Source organism: Mizuhopecten yessoensis, unplaced genomic scaffold (genome assembly GCF_002113885.1).
Source record: "Mizuhopecten yessoensis strain PY_sf001 unplaced genomic scaffold, ASM211388v2 scaffold10097, whole genome shotgun sequence".
In the NCBI taxonomy this organism is placed as follows: Eukaryota; Metazoa; Mollusca; class Bivalvia; order Pectinida; family Pectinidae; genus Mizuhopecten; species Mizuhopecten yessoensis.
The window spans coordinates 94,266-111,492 of NW_018408377.1; the positions used below are offsets into that span (position 1 = coordinate 94,266).

A 17,227-nucleotide genomic window follows, 5' to 3' on the forward strand; every position below is an offset into this window, starting at 1 on the left:
AAGCATTCATGGGAGGCAGGGATTCAAAATTGTACAAATGGTGGGGCTGACCCCCCGGGCTAAGGGGTGGGACCAAAAAAAGTTTATTGCCTGGAAATGGTTGAGATCCCCACCATATAACCACATATACAATTGCTGAGTATAAAGAGAAGAATGCACATTTGCTTCCAGGATGGCCCTAGGGTCTGGCCCCACCCTTGGAAACATAGTCCTTGGGCCATAACTTTAAAACGGCTGAGATCCCCACTCAAAAACTATATATACAAATGCTGGGCAAAAGAGACGAATGCAGTCACAATATTAGAATAGACCCTGGGGTCTGACCGAACCCCTAGGGACCTAGTTTCTTAGTCACAGCTTGGAAACAGTTGAGATCCCCACCCTATAACCATATAGACAATTGCCGATTACAAAGAGATGAATGCACATATGCTTCCAGGATGGCCTTGTTTATGTACACATGTTTTACCATCTAAGAAACCAGTTAAGGTGTCTTAAGCCGCCATGAGATGTGGTGTTATAAGTTGTCTTTAATGTACATTTTTTTTATATTTAGTTCTGCTACCAAAGAGATTGACTTACTGAAATGATTGTGAACCATTTTAATGAATTCCTAAGCTGTAATGCCTTATTTCTCACTGTACAAGCTCATCATACTGCTATGCCTCCTATTTCTTTTGAATATTGTCTCTAAACATTATTATTGCTGGTGCAGAAATTATTTGGTGACTATCTTCTATTTTAGGGGAAAAGCAATCAACATTACAACAGACATGGATGGTTATTGATGGGAGGAAGGAGGATGAGAAATAGGAACTGAACCCCTTCTCTCATACCTNTGTTTGAATATCATCTCTAAACATTATTGCTGGTGCAGAAATTATATGGTAACTATGTTCTATTTTAGGGGGGGAAAGCAATCAATATTACAACAGACAGGGATGGTTATTGATGGGAGAAAGGAGGATGAGAAATAGGAACTGTACCAACTCTCTCATACCTTTGAGGACTTCATGAACTTTTTCAAAAGGCTGCAAGAACTATACCAACAGTGACATGACATTTTGAAATCTGTCAGTTACTTTATAGAGGAGGAACCTCTGACTAAATCATTTTCTCTCAGACACATGAAAGCCGAGTCCACAGATCCTTCCATCAGCGAATAGTTCAAATGTAGTTCAAATGCTTTCCTCGCAAACTTTTCCTTAATGGAGAAGTCAGTGATCTTTACTTGGGACAGATTGAATCTGTGAATATTGATGCTGCAAGCCTGACGAATGTGATTGAACAGCCCCTACTATATGTTTTTAAAGATAGAAATACTGGTCATGGCTTCCTTTTAGTTTTTGTCCAATGAATTAAAAGTCAACGCAAATGTTAAGCAGTAAAAGAAATGTAAGATCCCTGGTATACATTGTACTTTTAACAGTGCTTATGATCAATATAATCAAATAAAAGTTTTAATATGTAACTTGATATTTGTTAATTTCGCTCGATTTTACCTCGTCCAACATTTGATATTAAATCTTGTTGATATATATATGAGAGGGATTGCACACAAGATTGTATCAATGTCAATGAAAGCAATTATTTCTTAAGTTTTCAACCATATTTCTTGAAATTTCATTTCTAAATTTCATACATCAATTGTTCAAGACAGTTTTAAGGTCATGCAAGTTCATTCAGTCAAGGTGAAGGCTACAGCTTCATGTTCTAAAAGTTGTATCAGCTGTCATTTGTTGATAAAAATACTCGCATAGATAACAAAGTTCAACCATTAACATTTGATGGCCGAAAACAATGCAACAAAAGGTAGGTCAGCAGACGTTTGCCATTTTGCTGAAGACAAGGTTGTACTGTCCAACTTCTGTGTTTGTATTTCTTATTTTGGTGTAATTGCCAGTCGCATATGAAACTCAGAACGTAGATTGAAGCCTTGATAATTAACATACATCATTAATTATAATCAAACGAATTACACGCTCGTAATTGTGGTCCCCTAATGTTCACGTTTCACACCTGTAGGTCGATCACATACCTGAGTGAACGACGACAGTGTGTTGCCATCGGATCCGCCACCTCCCATGACAAAGTACTAGATTTCGGGGTTCCTCAAGGGTCGGTGTTAGGACCACGAAAATATTGTATGTACTCCAAACCGATTGGAGAGATTTGTCGTCGCCATAGCCTTCGCTATCATTGCCATGCTGATGACACACAAATTTACATGGTCATAAAACCACAGGACAGTTGGAATGCAGTCTCAGAAAGTCTGGAAGCTTGTCTGACAGATATCAGTATCTGGATGAACGCCAAGATGCTTAAACTTAATCAGGAAAAGACGGAACTAATCGTCTTTTCCCCAAAGTGTCAGCAAACAATGGCTCTCCAGCTCAAGGTTGGTGCCAGAACTATTGAGACTGTTCCAGCTGTTAAAAACCTAGGGGTATACTTTGACAGTTCTCTGAACATGGAGAAACAAGTGAACGCAATTGCCAAATCCTGTTACTACCAGATCAGGAACATCGGCTGTATTCGTCAGTTTCTAACTGTAGATGCATGCAAGATTTTGGTGCATTCACTTGTTACCTCTCGGTTGGATTATGGTAACGCCCTGCTCTGTGGTATATTTGACAAACTAACTAGTCGTCTGCAGAGGGTTCAGAACACTGCAGCACGGCTAGTTACTCGTACTCGAAAGAGAGAGCACATCACACCTGCGCTTTATTTGTTGCACTGGTTACCTGTACGATACAGGTCGCAGTACAAAATTCTGGTATACACATACAAGGCACTGAATGGAACAGCTCCTCAGTACCTACAGGAACTTGTTACGGTGTATCAGCCGTCAAGATCACTGCGGTCGGAGTCAGAATCTTCGTTGTGTGTCCCAAAATCTCGTACTGTGACCTACGGAAACAAATGCTTTGGGAGGGTTTCGGCTACGTTGTGGAATAGCCTACCATCTGCGATTAGGAAGTCGAATACCCTGGCCAAGTTCAAGAGGGACATAAAAACTCACCTCTTCACGTCTGCATTTTAGAATCTTTGCAAAGACGTCATGTAAATACCACCCTATTATTTGTTCAATTATGTGCACATTGCTTGTTAAATGTATGAAAGTGATTGCAAGCCTTTGTTGTTTGTTTTCACAATTTTAACCATTACTATTATCCATATGTTTTAAAGCGCCTTGGAGTAATTTTACAAATTATATAGGGCGCTATATAAATGCTGTATATTATTATTATTATCCGAAGGCACAGGTAAATCTACCCGCAGGCCAGAGATCATTGATCAGGCCAACGTATCGATCGTAGGGAACAATAAAAGCTAGTCTAATGAAGGTGAGTCTGATAGGAAAGGGGAGATGAAATTATCATGATTTGTGAAAACTTTATGTGTAACTGTCCAATGCATGCGTAGCATTCAAATGGTGTTGTGCAACGGCTCAAATTTCATGCGTAACGGTTACCGTTTCGCTAAAACAGCCTGGAGAGAACACTGACCCGGGGTAGAAGGGAAACCAATTTTGTATAAACAGTGGGTGTGACCCCCCTTTGGCAGAAAGGCAGGGCCAAAGAGGAAAATAGCTTTTAAATCCATCTGTAGGAATGACAGGATTATGTTCACATTTGGTCAAAAGCATCCATGGGTAAAGGGGACCTAATTTTGTACCAACAATAGGTCTGACCCCCCTGGGGACAGAGGGGCGGGCCCCAATAGGGGAAACATAGCAAATACTTCCAAATCCCCCTTTTATTTTAAGAATGACAGGATTTTGTTCAATTGCATATAAATAAAAACCCTGACTATCCATGTAATACATGTGCACTTTCAGTGACATAATGCTTTTTTAACTTCAATTTTGCTAACATTTCTAGATAAGCGATACAGGCCCTCTGGGCCACCTGTTATTATTATTATTCTGCACAAATCTTGTCACAGCCTTCTAAATGACACCTGGTATATGATCGCTATTTTCACATGTTGTAGGTCATGGTCTGAAGATGCCTTTGAAGTATTGTCATCTTCATTGAAAATTCAATATGGCCGATCACCATATGACATAAGAACTGATTTTTTTACCATTTTAAAACAGCCATATCTCCCATAAGTTGAGGTAGTACTATGTTTTATTATATTTTGCTGATAGAGTGTGGTCAAGGCTAAATTTGACCCATGCTATGTAATGAGGAAAAGAGTCAAATTTAAATCCTCGCCGTTTGGTCAATCGTCAGCTATTTTTAAAATATTCTCATTTTTCACGTCTTCATTAAAAAAAAGTGTTTTAGTCGTCGATAGGAGATGGCCATCCGATTTCTTGGATATATTTATTGTTTCTGAAACATTTCCCCATAAAGTCATATGACGTGTTCGTTATTGCCATTGATCTTTTTAAAAAACTTTTTACAAACTTCTACGATCTTGTTCTCCAATTCTGCCTTTTAAATATTAACCACAACCAGTACATGTATTCGACTAAGGGCCCGTATGAAATGTTGTTACTTTTTGGAGCCATTAGGATTTCGAGGTGAACTCCACGGGCTCGAATTGAATAATAACCTATACCCATATATTTCTTTAACAATATCAAGCTCAACTTTTTGTCTCACATTGTTTTACCAAAAACTGTCAACATTCGTATTTCGGTAGGGGTCAACGATGAATTAATCACAAAAGAACGAGCATGATATCGAAAATAATAATGTAATGTCAAGATTATTAAGTACTGGTAATTATTTATGTAAAATAAATTATATCACATTAAACAAATTCTGCGAAGAACACTGCCACACATCCATTTCTTTGTAAGATTATTCCATATTCATTGATATGTGAACAAATGAATATTTCACGTAACCAAATCATAGAAATTGTGTCATTATTTTATCACATATGAAATATATACTAACACTTGCGCTAATTCTCCTTATATAATTTTGTGTGAGCAAGACGCCCATAGCCCGTGATAAACACACATTTAGGAAAAACACAGTGACGGTCATTTGTATTTTGCCCGAAATGTGGTCACTGTATATGTTCCAGATATCTCGCAACAATAAATTGTCGCCACACTCAATATTTGTTTCTTCATGGTTTCAATTATGTCCTATTCAGGTTAACATCAAGGTTAAGATACTGACAGCGCCCAGACAAAGGACATCAAAATTTGGGGCACCGTCCTCATCTATCGATGTTCTCGAGAATAGAACGTTTGTCATCAAAACTATGTACATTCCTACCACGATGACCCCCAAGACACCAGTCGGCAGCTTCTGCCTTATCAGAAATTGTGTAGTTTGGGAATTCGTAAGGGCTACACAAAAGTCAATGGTAAGTTTACTTTAATTTATTTTTTAAATATTATCACATATTATTTTCTATGCATTTGGCTCATTTGCACATGGCTAATATCAACTTCCCTATTTCCATTGTACTGCTCATGATCAGCATGCCAACTGTCGATAATACTGTGCCATTTTTGGGGGGTGTCACATGTACCACATACATTTAAAGGGGCCAAATATATATATATATATCACTTTGCAAAAATTGCAAAAAATGCTGCATGAAAACATCCTACAATATCAACTTTTTCATAGAACCATATTTGCATATTTTAACACACTAGGCGATGCATGACAAAACAAATGCAAATATATATATATATGTATATTTTGTCTATCCTTGCATTTTGCTCATTAAGCTTTTACATCCTGCATTTTTAGCTCACCTGGCCTCAATAACCAAAAGGCCTAGGGTGATGATATTTGGCCAGTAGCATGCTGGGATGAAGGGCTGCCAAGTTTGTTCAAATGAATGACCTTGACCGACTTTCAAGGTCACAGGGGTCAAATATTTTAAAATCTTCAACAAACTTCTCAATAACCAAAAGCCCCCGGGTACTGATATTGGGCCTGTAGCATGCTGTGATGAAGGACTACCAAGTTTGTTCAAATGAATGACCTTGACCAATGTTCAAGGTCACAGGGGTCAAATGTTTTAAAATCTTCAACAAACTTCTTCTCAATAACCAAAAGGCCCAGGGTACTGATATTGGGCCTGTAGCATGCTCGGATGAAGGGCTACCAAGTTTGTTCAAATGAATTCACCCTTCCATGCCCCGCCCCCACGTAGCAACCAAAGTCATGTGACTACATAATCCAACAACAAATGTAAACAAGCCATAGTAAAATTTTGCCCATGGCGATGGCAGCAGCGACTGTTGCAGGACTCGGGGACATTCCAGATGATTTTTGTATGGGATACATTCAAGATGCAAACATTTCTGAAAAATGTTTATCCAGGGGATCTATTTATTTTAGAGAGGGCTATGTCCACAACCTAAATTTAACAAAAAATGATGTCCAAGTGGAGGTGGCAGTTGGATGGAGATGCTACCGAAGCATGAGAAAGGGGGAGAAGCCACACTTGTTAACATTACATGTACAGTAGGCTTAACAAAGAAGTGTGTTAAGAACGCATACTGTTCAGCTGGGTAATTATCCAGTTTGGGTCTGTCGAGTTCTGTTTTTCTTTTTGTTTTAATTAAACGGTTGTTCAAAATATCATGCAGTGATGTACGTTGGTTTCCTTGTTCAGACGTTTTTTAAATAGCGGTATCCGTGGCTCAATACTTGGCAATTCTCCCTATTTAGGAGGGAGACTCGCAAGTTTTACATCTACATAGTAATGACCACCTTCATTTATTTGAAGATCATATCATGTGATAGTGGGTGCTAGGCCAAGAGAAGAAATTGAGCAATTTAAACTAGTGAATTTGCTAAAATTTCATCTGAAAGAACAGCTCAAAATATGCCATTTCCTAATAGGGTGTACAGTACATACATTTGTTTTAATCTCCCCGATGGACATTTAAAAAAGTTGTCGAGTATGACAAGCTGGTGTTAAACTGTTTATGTGTGTTCTTACCTATAGCAATATGATCATATATGAACCCCCTATATATATGTGTGTACCCTAAACTACAGACTGTAGTGCAGGCCTAACATACAATCATGGCAGTCAATGAGTCATTCAAAATGTAAAAATTATATATAACAAAAGGTGGACATTGATAACGTTAACAGTCATCTCCGACATCTGTTGCTGTACTGTGCGATTACATCCAAATAAAATAAGGGAGTAGGCCCTATTCAAAACATTTGTTCCTAAATGTACTGTTTACAGTGAAGAAATAAAAAGTCTAAAACATTAGTCATATTAATTATATTTAATTATTCCTTTAATGCACTCGTCCAAGTTCTGCAAATGAAGTGAATAGCAGCTTACATAAAGGCATAACATAGACATGTATCCCTCCCTTTTGTCCTCTTTTTAATGACAAAGCATTAATTCTGTGTTGATAACAAATCATCAGTACATTATTACCCCATGCCCCATTCCCAAAATTATATAGTATTACCCTTCCTCCATTCGTCAATATCTAAGAGTGACAAGATCTGATGTGCAGTAGGCCTAGTTTACGAGTTTCTTCCATCTGCGCCAGGGACTTGCGAACTTACAAAGTTTCACGGTATGCCAGAGGTTCGCATCCTGTTCTGCAAATCACTGCTTGAGTGGAGATAGCAAATAAAAGCCAGATCTTTAAGACCAAAATTGTGTCGCAGTCTCATCAATGTTAACAACAGTTTATCCTCGCACTCCATGTTAACTATGTCTTTCCTGTTATTATGGTATTGTGGGGCCTGAATAGTGAGAAAGTCAAGTAGGGCATGGAATGTTGAGAATTTGAATCCTGTATAATATTCAAATAATCCTTGAATCTGTGATTCCTCCTTTAAAATCCCCTGAACAGTCAGTGGTTTGGGTTTGTCATCACTTACAGGATTTCCCAATGTAGCTTCATGTTGTTCATACCACTCTCTGTATTCATTGAATAAGGCTTCAGACTGATGAACTTGTTGTTGTAGCCTCTTGATTTCAGCTGCTGCTGATAGCAGTTCCAAAGATGTTCCTGAAAAAAAGTTCTATAAATAAATCAAATTCAGCTGATTTTATTTTATTTTCAGTCTCAGAAGAATGACATTGCTTTTAACAATGGCAATGTCATGTCTTGCTGAGAAATGATTTATACCCAACCAGTAAAAGTTAGGTTGCCACCTTGTTACCAAGATTTGGTGGAAATGTCAAAGGTTGCAATGTTGGAAAAGGCAACACGGTCCCAAAGTACTTACACCCTATGGAACAGATTCGGAGAGAAAAGACTTACAGCATCTCAGATGTTCAAAGTTGTAAACGGAAAGAAAGGTCCTACTGATGCTATGCTAAGAGATTTGTTTACAATAAAAACATTCTCTTCTGTAGCAATAGATTATGGTATTAGTAGGGGGAAAATTGCCAGAGAAAAATATGTCAGTCAAAAGTCTGTCTAAAACATACATGTCCATGATTGTGGGTTAGTAATAAACAATGATTTTTCCCATCTAGCTGCCACACCTGATGGTGAAGTATGTGACAGAGGGGAGACTGGTATTGTGGAAATAAAATGTCCCTTTGTAGCAAGGCAGATGAGTATTACTGAAGCTTGCAATGTGATCCAGAATTGTGTACCTAGTTATGAAAACAATGTTGTAAAAATGAACAGAAAACACAACTACTATGTTCAAATACAGGGACAACTGCTTAACTGCTAGTCACAGGTGCTCCATGGTGTGACCTTGTTGTGTTCACAACAAAATAACTGTTTTTTGAGAGAATTTATCCTGATATTCCATTTATGACCAAAATATTACTTCAGCTGTCATTTTTCTACAAGCATCATGCTTTACCATACCTCAAAAGATAAGGTATACCCCATAGCTTTCCCTAAATCACACCAACTGAGCAAACCCAATAATAATGTACACACATACTTTGATATTGCCACAATTTCACATTAGAACTTGAAGCCTTTAAAATATATTGGTTTGCAATTCCTAGTCTCTAAAATTGTATTAATTGATAATAGTTATACATGTATACAGTGAAACCTGTCTAACCTGACATTCACTGGGGCATAACATACTGGTAAGATTACAGAAAAATAGTCTGTCAATAGTCTAAATACACAGGTCATACACTATTATTTTCATAACACATGGGATTACAGCATTATGTGTAAAGTGTCTGAATAATTAGGGGTCGGACGAGACAGGCTTCACTGTATTTTGTTCCAGTTAAAACTGGTATTAAATATTTAATGAAAACCAATACAATTGAAATTGTACACAACAATACCATAAGTGTTCTAGGACTATATACATATAGAGATTACATGCCAAATGAGTTTGATGTATAGTGCATAGTTCAGTTTCTGGTTTTAAAGATAAAATGATATTTTGGTATCTTTCCATTTTCAAAATTTATCTCAGCTTTATACTAAAGCATATCTATACCTTGGACATCAGTTTGTACAAGATCATGTTCTTGCTGTGGTGCTGATACATGGCCAGTACTGTCTGGAGTGTTAACTGGGACTGAAGTGGGCTGGGGATCGTCCATATCATTGCTCAGTTCAATGCTGTGTCTTGACAATAAAGAAATGAAGAAACTATTTTATTATGAGTTTTCAAGACATAACAATTTAGGTGTAACCATAATTATTTACAATATGATCACAATGTATTCTTCTTTTGATATATCACAACATTAAGACATGGAGAATTGGTTGAAAAACCCACCAAAGACTCATTGGTTAGAAACTAGAAAGGGATAAATCTTTCAATAAAATCAATCACTTACAGTATAACTACATGCCCTGGATGAATTTATATAAAAAATCTCACTTTAGAATGTCTATTTCAATTTGTATGTATGCACACTTGACATTTTGGGAATAACAATTTGTTTATCAAAATTTTTAAACACCAAGGTATTAAGAAGTTAATCGATTATAGCTTATCTGATTCACTGCAACATATTTCCTATCAGGACAATACTTTCTACTTGGAAAATCTATAGCACTGAAAAACTGATCATAATTACAAATGTACTGATACATAAAATAATATTATGGTCAAAATTGAAATGTTCATTATAAGAGCAGATTCCTTAGCAGTTTTCTTGGTCAAATTAACTCGCCCAACAGAATGCCCGAGTCTTCAATGAAGGCGGCACTTTTTATTTCTCCTCCATTAGCTGGCAAAGGATCGACGTATTCTTCTGATGGTCCCAACTCACTCATTAAATGCTGAAACAAACCAGAAGTATATATGACTTGTAAAATCAGAATGAAAAGGGAGGTGTGGCTTTATAAACATAACAAAATTAGATATATCATGAACAGTATCATGACAAATTAATAGTTTCTTCTTTGGATTGTTACATATTTTTCATGGATTTTTTTTTTATGTCACTTGCAACCATTATATCAGTAACATAACATAATATTTAAGATAACAACCCTACCGTCTGTGTATTTTTCTTTATCAAGAGTACTGTCAGTACAGTACTGACTGAGTAATATTGTGCATACATGTATATGTAACGCCAACCTTCTGTGATTTTTCTAAAAAAACATCGAGATCACATGATTGATTGCTCCCTGTACATGTCATGTACTCTCGTTAAAGTCTAACGGTAAACAGTAAACAAGTATCTTCTACTTTCGTTTTGTTGACATAGGGGCATGTAATACAGCTGTAATGTAAACAACTAATGGGTCAACAAAATGTTGGTTTTATTAAGATTAAAGATAATAATTGATATGTGTTTGCTGCTTGCACACCCGCATCTCTTTATATGCGTATGAATTAAACCAGCAGAACACAAGACATCAAAATAAGAAATGATGATTCCGCTGTGCATGCCCCTGTGTTGGACCGATAGCTCTACACAGTGTCATAACAAGTTTTGCTCGAGACATATTAAAAACATATGAATGAAATTGAGGATTATATATAAATGTGAGTATTGCCTGTTTGGTCAACCATATACTCTGCTTTACTACATTATATTTTCTAATATCGGGATATAAACATACCTTTGAACAAACAAACTTGTGTCTATCTATATTTGTTGCGTTAAGCTGCGAATGGGGTCGTCCACAAGCCTTCACCCATTTCAGGCATGTTTCTAGGTTGGTTTTAGGGTTTTGGAAAGAGAATAAATGTCACATCGTTCTCCAATCTTTCTGCATATCGGCTGTCGCTGTTGCAGGTTCCCCAGGAGCACTTCTTCACCATTATTTCACTGCCGTTCGTATTTACCCTCGTGTCAATGTCCGACAAAGTTGTCGGAGGTAATGGCCAACAATCGAACCCGCGCTCTGATTGGCTGAATTTGTATAGCAACCGCGTTGCTAACAACAATGTGGAAGGGTGAATTACCTTGACCCACTTTCAAGGTCACAAAGGTCAAATGTCTTTAAATCTTCAAACGACTTCTTCTCAATTACCAAAAGTCCCAGGGTACTGAAATTTGGCCTGTAGCATGCTGGGATGAAGGACTACCGAGTTTGTTCAAATGAATGACCTTGACCAACTTTCAAGGTCACAGGGGTTGAATGTCTTAAAATCTTAAAACAACTTCTTATCAATAACCGAAAGGCCTAGGGTGATGATATTTGGCCAGTAGCATGCTGGGATGAAGGGCTACCAAGTTTGTTCAAATGAATGACCTTGACCCACTTTCAAGGTCACAGGGGTCAAATGTCTTTAAATCTTCAAACGACTTCTTCTCAATAACTAAAAGACCCAGGATACTGAAATTTGGCCTGTAGCATGCTGGGATGAAGGACTACCAAGTTTGTTCAAATGAATGACCTTGACATGGTTCAAGGTCACAGGTGTCAAATATGTTAAAATCTTAAACGACTTCTTCTCAATAACCAAAAGGCCTAGGGTACTGATATTGGGCCTGTAGCTTGCTGGGATGAAGGGCTACCAAATTCGTCAAATGAATGACCTTGACCCACTTTCAACCTAATGTCCTTGTTTGACATTCAAGGTCACAGGCATCATGTGTTTAAATCTTTTAATAGGTTCTTATGAATCAAACACTTATATTCTGCCTGTAGCTGTATTTTAGTCCACTTTTGAGATTACAAGTGTGGGATTAATACCAGGTGAGCGATGCAGGCCCATTGGGCCTCTTGTTTCATTAATGTAATAAAAATATATCGCATCGTCCCCTAGCCATTTCTTACACAAATGCTTTATATAATGATGCTCTCCACAGATTATGGCATGTGGGCCGTTCCAATTTGATCCGAAAGTGGAGGAGGACTTTCTGGAACCGGCAGTTGTGACGATTTCCGAGGCGCCTAAGCCTCTTGGGAACATTGGTGTCTGTAAGTTGTAATAAGTTTGACTTCATCACATTTAATATTCCATTATTATTTTTGTACAGAACGAACCATTTCCTGTTGGTGCTTCCACTTTCAGGGGTTTTTGTCGGGTTTGTGTAAACCCTGTTGCAGCAATGCATAAACAATTAAAAAATATCTTTTTACAACTTTCCAGGCATAATACTCTATGTGGAGCTTTCATAGTATCCCGTCCATGATTGGTTTGGTATTATTTTGCTTAACGTCCTATTAACAGCCATGTCCAAGAATCTAATCTCAATCTAAATACATATATAACATCACATTGAAATTGGTTCAGGACAAACTCTGCAAATTCATGTGCTTATTGAAACCATCTCATTTTTATCCCCCCCCCCCCCTTTCACCAAAACGGCGGATATTAATTAGGGTTTGTCTGTCTGTCACTCCCCGTTTCTGTGAAATAACTGAAACACATGTTAACCAATTTTCTTAAAACTTAGTTTATACAGGGTTAATATTTTTCTGTCTCGGCCAAGTTCATTTACCGCTTGCAGCGGACTTTATTTATCAGAGTTATGAACCCTTGAATAACAGTAAACGTCATAATCTCCCAATTCTGTGCAATAACTGCAACATATATTATCCAATTTCCGTCAAACTTTCTACCACGGTTCAATGCATTAACTTCTGTATAAGTCATTTTTTTCCTCGTGTTTAAAGTTATATACATTATGTCTCAACAGCGCGACACTTGCATGTTTAAACCAAACTTTGATATTGTTAACCTACAATAATGTCCTGCAAACGGGGGATATACATTCCACAAATTTCCGTGCTACTGCAAGATATTGAAACCTTCACATATTACTGGAAAAAATAGCTAAATGAAAAATTGTTCGCTTATCACTTTGCAATTTTCAAAACAACAACATTTTCTTAAATCTATACATGTTATGCTACTATTTCCCAATTCCAGCTCATGATCATAACCCCATTCCCATAATATAAAGCTGGCATTAAATTTCATGATCTGTTTCATAACATAGACATCAGATGTCCTAACGACGGAAACGTCGAGGAGGAAAGTTCTCCGCCTACAAGACGGCGGGGCCCAGGAATTCGCTGTGAAACTCTGGGGGGGAGGAAGTGGACCTACCACTCCCCACTAATGGATCGACAGTAGTCGTTGGGTGCATCACGATTGCCGAGTTTGGAGGAAGGAAAGAGGCCAACTCGACAAATTGTACAACCGTTACAGTATGAATCATAAAACTCTGCTCACTTCTGAATACAAGTGCCCCATTAGCAAAGAGACAAAGTGAAATTCTAGACGATGGCAAAAATGTCCACAATCAACTCTTTTCCACACAGCTTTATGAAATCCTCATTTATACTGGTAATAGCCCTAAAGCTTCCTTCCTGAAAATGTTAATCATGTTGCCTCAAAGGCACTTGACTGATTATCATTATCATTCGGTGAAATGCCAATTCATAAACGACTTGCCACAATCGGCCTGTGGGGCGATGCCAAAACAAACAACTTGGCGACACACAAGAATTCCCCCCATAATTGTTCAAGAGATGAGAGATTTTAAGACTCAAGTTTTGCACTTGTGTCTCACGCAGTCGGGCTAAATCGATCATTTGGAACAACACTACTGTTTATACAAGATGTTGTCTCCTTTGCATTGTGACCCATGCAAGTAAAACTTTCTTTAAAAGGCGTCTCTGCATGTGGCTGCCCACTTATTGCCATTTCACATCGCCAAATCCTTTATGCTTCATAATACACTTAATTGATTTCCCAGAACAATTACATCAATGAGTTCCCATTTCTCTTTTCAGGAAATTGCAGACGATGTGCCTTTTGAGGGCACGATAGATGCGATATCCATTGACGAGTATGTATCGGTGCTAACGCCATCTTCTACACCAAAACACAGTCCCTAATTCAAATCGCCTCATGGCCACCAACTCCAGCCACTTTGTCCAATCACATCCTGCTGAAAGTTTTCAATGAATTGTTGCTTGCTGTCATATATGTAATAAATCTACATTATGTACATATTGCATAATTCTTTCATATATTTAATGTAACGCCCCCCATCTCCTACAAAATTTTGTCATCCGACTAGATATAATCATATTTGGCATGTTTCCTATTTATATCAGACTAATGTTTTCCATTCCTACTTATACCTATCTGAACACAAATGTAACTGAAACCAGATATTTTTACCAATCATTACAAAGTAGTTATTGCCTTTCAAAAAAGCTTTGCTTCTGTGTGTCCCACTGCTTTGCATCATATGTTATCCTACTGTTGCCAACAATACCACCAACTATTTTCCGCACCACATCGTTGATGGCCTTTCAATTACCTAAATATCAACCCCACTCCATTTAATGTAAATTTTCCATGTCTCAACATACATTTTTATTATCGTATGACTTATCTGCTTAATTTCCATTGCAGCGATGAAGCAACCCTAGTGATGAGATGCAAGAAAATGAAAAGCTTCTCAACATTTCATTGCCTCTCTTAGAAGGGGTATTTCCCAATTTTGAATTCATTCCAAATACCACAGTCAAAGGACTGGAATTAGAATTCACACATTGTAAGTACACCATTTCATTTAAATCTGTACTAGAACAGTACATGTACAAAATGATTGAACACATCCATTGCCTATTTAAGATCATTTCAAACAGGAAAACATACATCTTAGGCAGTGACATACAGAGTATGTACAGAAAATGTACACACGCCACATGTTCTCATAAATTACAGTTCACTAAGATTTTCTACAAACGCCAGCAGACTACCAGATAAAATATCACACAATATCACATATTTCACGTTACCTATTACATTGGAGACACATCAAAATATCATTACAATCAGTGTCATGCTAAATTCCTACCAAAACAGCATGTTTGCATACTCACATTAGATGCAATATCTGATGCATACTATGATCAATTGCACCCATTTTAAAATTATGCAAATTAAGCTATGTTTATAATCCAATTCAGTAATGCATTATATAAATCATTTGATGCTATTTCCATTTGCTTGCAAATGTTATTAATACATTTTACATAATCGATAACTTTTAATGCCAATACATAAATTGTTATATCCACTTCCATATATTCTCAATTTTTTTATTGAGCTATAAGAAATTAAACATTTTCAATTTATGCTTTGCCCACAATATTTTCGGTATGCTCATTCCTAAAATTTTGAAATTTTCTTATTGCAGGGAAGCTGCTGACTAAATATAAAGATCTAAGGAACAATGAACATATTCCATGGGTTTACTATAATGTCAGTCGTCGAAGGGTCTATGTACTGGAATGATATTGTTGGATTTTCAGAAGGCCTTTGACCACGAAATTTTATGTGAAAAACTGAAGGCAATGGGAATAGAAAGTGTATCCTGGTTCATGTCATACTTGTCCTCACGTGAGCAACTTGTATCTTTTAAAAATGTTTTCTCAAAACCACAAAGAGTCACATGCGGTGTTCCACAAGGTAGTATTCTGGGACCACTTTTATTTTTATACTATGTAAATGACATGGAACTGAGCATAAGTACCGACTGTACATTATTATTGTATGCGCAGATGACAGCGCTATTTTGTTTTCTAATAAAGATCCTGAGGAAATTAAAGATAAATTATCCAGAGAAATATCCAACTGTAATATATGGCTGGTGAACAACAAATTATCCTTACATCTTGGCAAGACGGAATGTATATTGTTCGGTACTAGACAAAAACTAAAAAAAGTTGATAACTTCGAAACAAATGTAAATGGCCAAACAATAATGGCCAAACAATAAAAGCTTCAGAAAAAGTGTGCTACCTTGGCATTGATATTGATCAATTTTTGACAGGAGACTTCATTGCTGAGAACATAATAAAGAAAGTAAATTCTCGTCTACATTTTTTGTACAGACAATGTAAAAATCTTCCTCGTGTAATTCTCTAGTGCTATGTGATGTTGACTACTGCTTCTGATATACGGTCTTTAGCAAACAAAATAAATTTTAAGAACAGAGTGAAAACATTTTTACAGCAGAGTACTTGATATTTTATGACTAGTTATGTGTAACACATAATGCGTTTTATGCAACAGAGACCGTTAGTGTTTTATACTTATATGAATACTACCATATGTGACACAGAACATAGGGTGGTGATGTTAATTTTGTACTCAATATATTACCCTGTGATAAATATATATATGTATTGAATTGTAATTGTATTTGTAAAATGATCGTATTTATGTTATATGTTAGGGACCACAGTGGAAATAAGTCTGTGACTTTACTGTGTTATCCCGGTAAAACATGTATTGTATTGTCCATGTGATGTACTTTTATGTATTGATGCAATGTTTTACCAAATAAATCTATCTATATCTATCTATGCTTTCATTATTAATATAAACATCCAAGGAACTATGATCATTCCCTGGGTTTACTATCTTTGCTTGCAAATGTACATTTTACATAACTGATAACTTTTAATGCCGATACATAAATTGATATATCCACTTCCATATATTGCGAGGACTTGATCAAATCTAGTTCTTATTCTTCTTATTTCCATGATTCTTGTTAACACTTTTTTCTCAAGAACAAACAAAGATGTTACGTTTATATTTCAGCACATGATAGAGGACAACGATCGCATGACACCCGAACAAAAATCATGGTCATACATTTAAAGGTCAAGGTCAGAGATCTATAAATAGAGATTTTTTCAACGTTTTTCGAACGACCATAACTTCAAAAGCGTTCGTTGTACTGCATGTACGCTTGTATACTTCTTGTAGATCATGGTCGGGGCTAACTTTTTTCCCCCATGGCATTTTATCAGAAAAAATGTCAAGTTCAGGGCCTCACTATGGGGCCAAATATAGGTCAAAAATGAAAATCGCAA

At 36.9% G+C, this 17,227-nt stretch overlaps 2 protein-coding genes across 6 annotated transcripts; one reads left to right on the forward strand and one right to left on the reverse strand.

The window, feature by feature from the left end:
* Positions 1-3,207: 3,207 nt before the first annotated feature.
* On the forward strand, positions 3,208-16,042 carry LOC110459521. 4 transcript variants are annotated; one of them, XR_002463904.1, is made up of 6 exons: positions 3,208-5,337; positions 12,184-12,295; positions 13,321-13,670; positions 14,120-14,175; positions 14,751-14,892; positions 15,541-16,042. XR_002463904.1 is itself a non-coding variant. In XM_021511828.1 (6 exons), the coding sequence occupies exons 1-4, from the start codon at positions 3,342-3,344 to the stop codon at positions 13,455-13,457; spliced, it is 471 nt and encodes a 156-aa protein (XP_021367503.1). In that variant the 5' UTR covers positions 3,208-3,341; the 3' UTR covers positions 13,458-14,175; positions 14,751-14,892; positions 15,541-16,042. The 4 variants fall into 4 exon arrangements, 2 of the variants coding, with proteins under 2 accessions (XP_021367503.1, XP_021367502.1); XR_002463905.1 differs by having other exon boundaries at positions 13,321-13,531; XM_021511828.1 differs by having other exon boundaries at positions 3,208-3,347; positions 5,122-5,337; positions 13,321-14,175.
* Positions 6,815-11,359, reverse strand: LOC110459522. Of its 2 annotated transcripts, none has more exons than XM_021511830.1 (3): positions 10,988-11,359; positions 9,402-10,195; positions 6,815-7,981 (listed from the first exon to the last, which is right to left on the reverse strand). In XM_021511830.1, the coding sequence occupies exons 2-3, from the start codon at positions 9,505-9,507 to the stop codon at positions 7,536-7,538; spliced, it is 552 nt and encodes a 183-aa protein (XP_021367505.1). In that variant the 5' UTR covers positions 9,508-10,195; positions 10,988-11,359; the 3' UTR covers positions 6,815-7,535. The 2 variants fall into 2 exon arrangements, with proteins under 2 accessions (XP_021367505.1, XP_021367504.1); XM_021511829.1 differs by lacking the exon at positions 10,988-11,359 and adding an exon at positions 10,414-10,729.
* Positions 16,043-17,227: the final 1,185 nt, after the last annotated feature.

What these genes read in the sequence shown, in the direction of transcription:
- LOC110459521 (XM_021511827.1), top strand. Translation starts at nt 5,026, where the DNA reads ATGTGGTCACTGTATATGTTCCAGATATCTCGCAACAATAAATTGTCG. An exon ending in GGGCTACACAAAAGTCAATG is followed by an intron (nt 5,338 to 12,183) that starts GTAAGTTTACTT and finishes TGCTCTCCACAG; the next exon opens with ATTATGGCATGTGGGCCGTT. An exon ending in TCTTGGGAACATTGGTGTCT is followed by an intron (nt 12,296 to 13,320) that starts GTAAGTTGTAAT and finishes TTCATAACATAG; the next exon opens with ACATCAGATGTCCTAACGAC.
- LOC110459522 (XM_021511830.1), bottom strand. Translation starts at nt 9,507, where the DNA reads ATGGACGATCCCCAGCCCACTTCAGTCCCAGTTAACACTCCAGACAGT. An exon ending in TGTACAAACTGATGTCCAAG is followed by an intron (nt 7,982 to 9,401) that starts GTATAGATATGC and finishes ACTTTTTTTCAG; the next exon opens with GAACATCTTTGGAACTGCTA.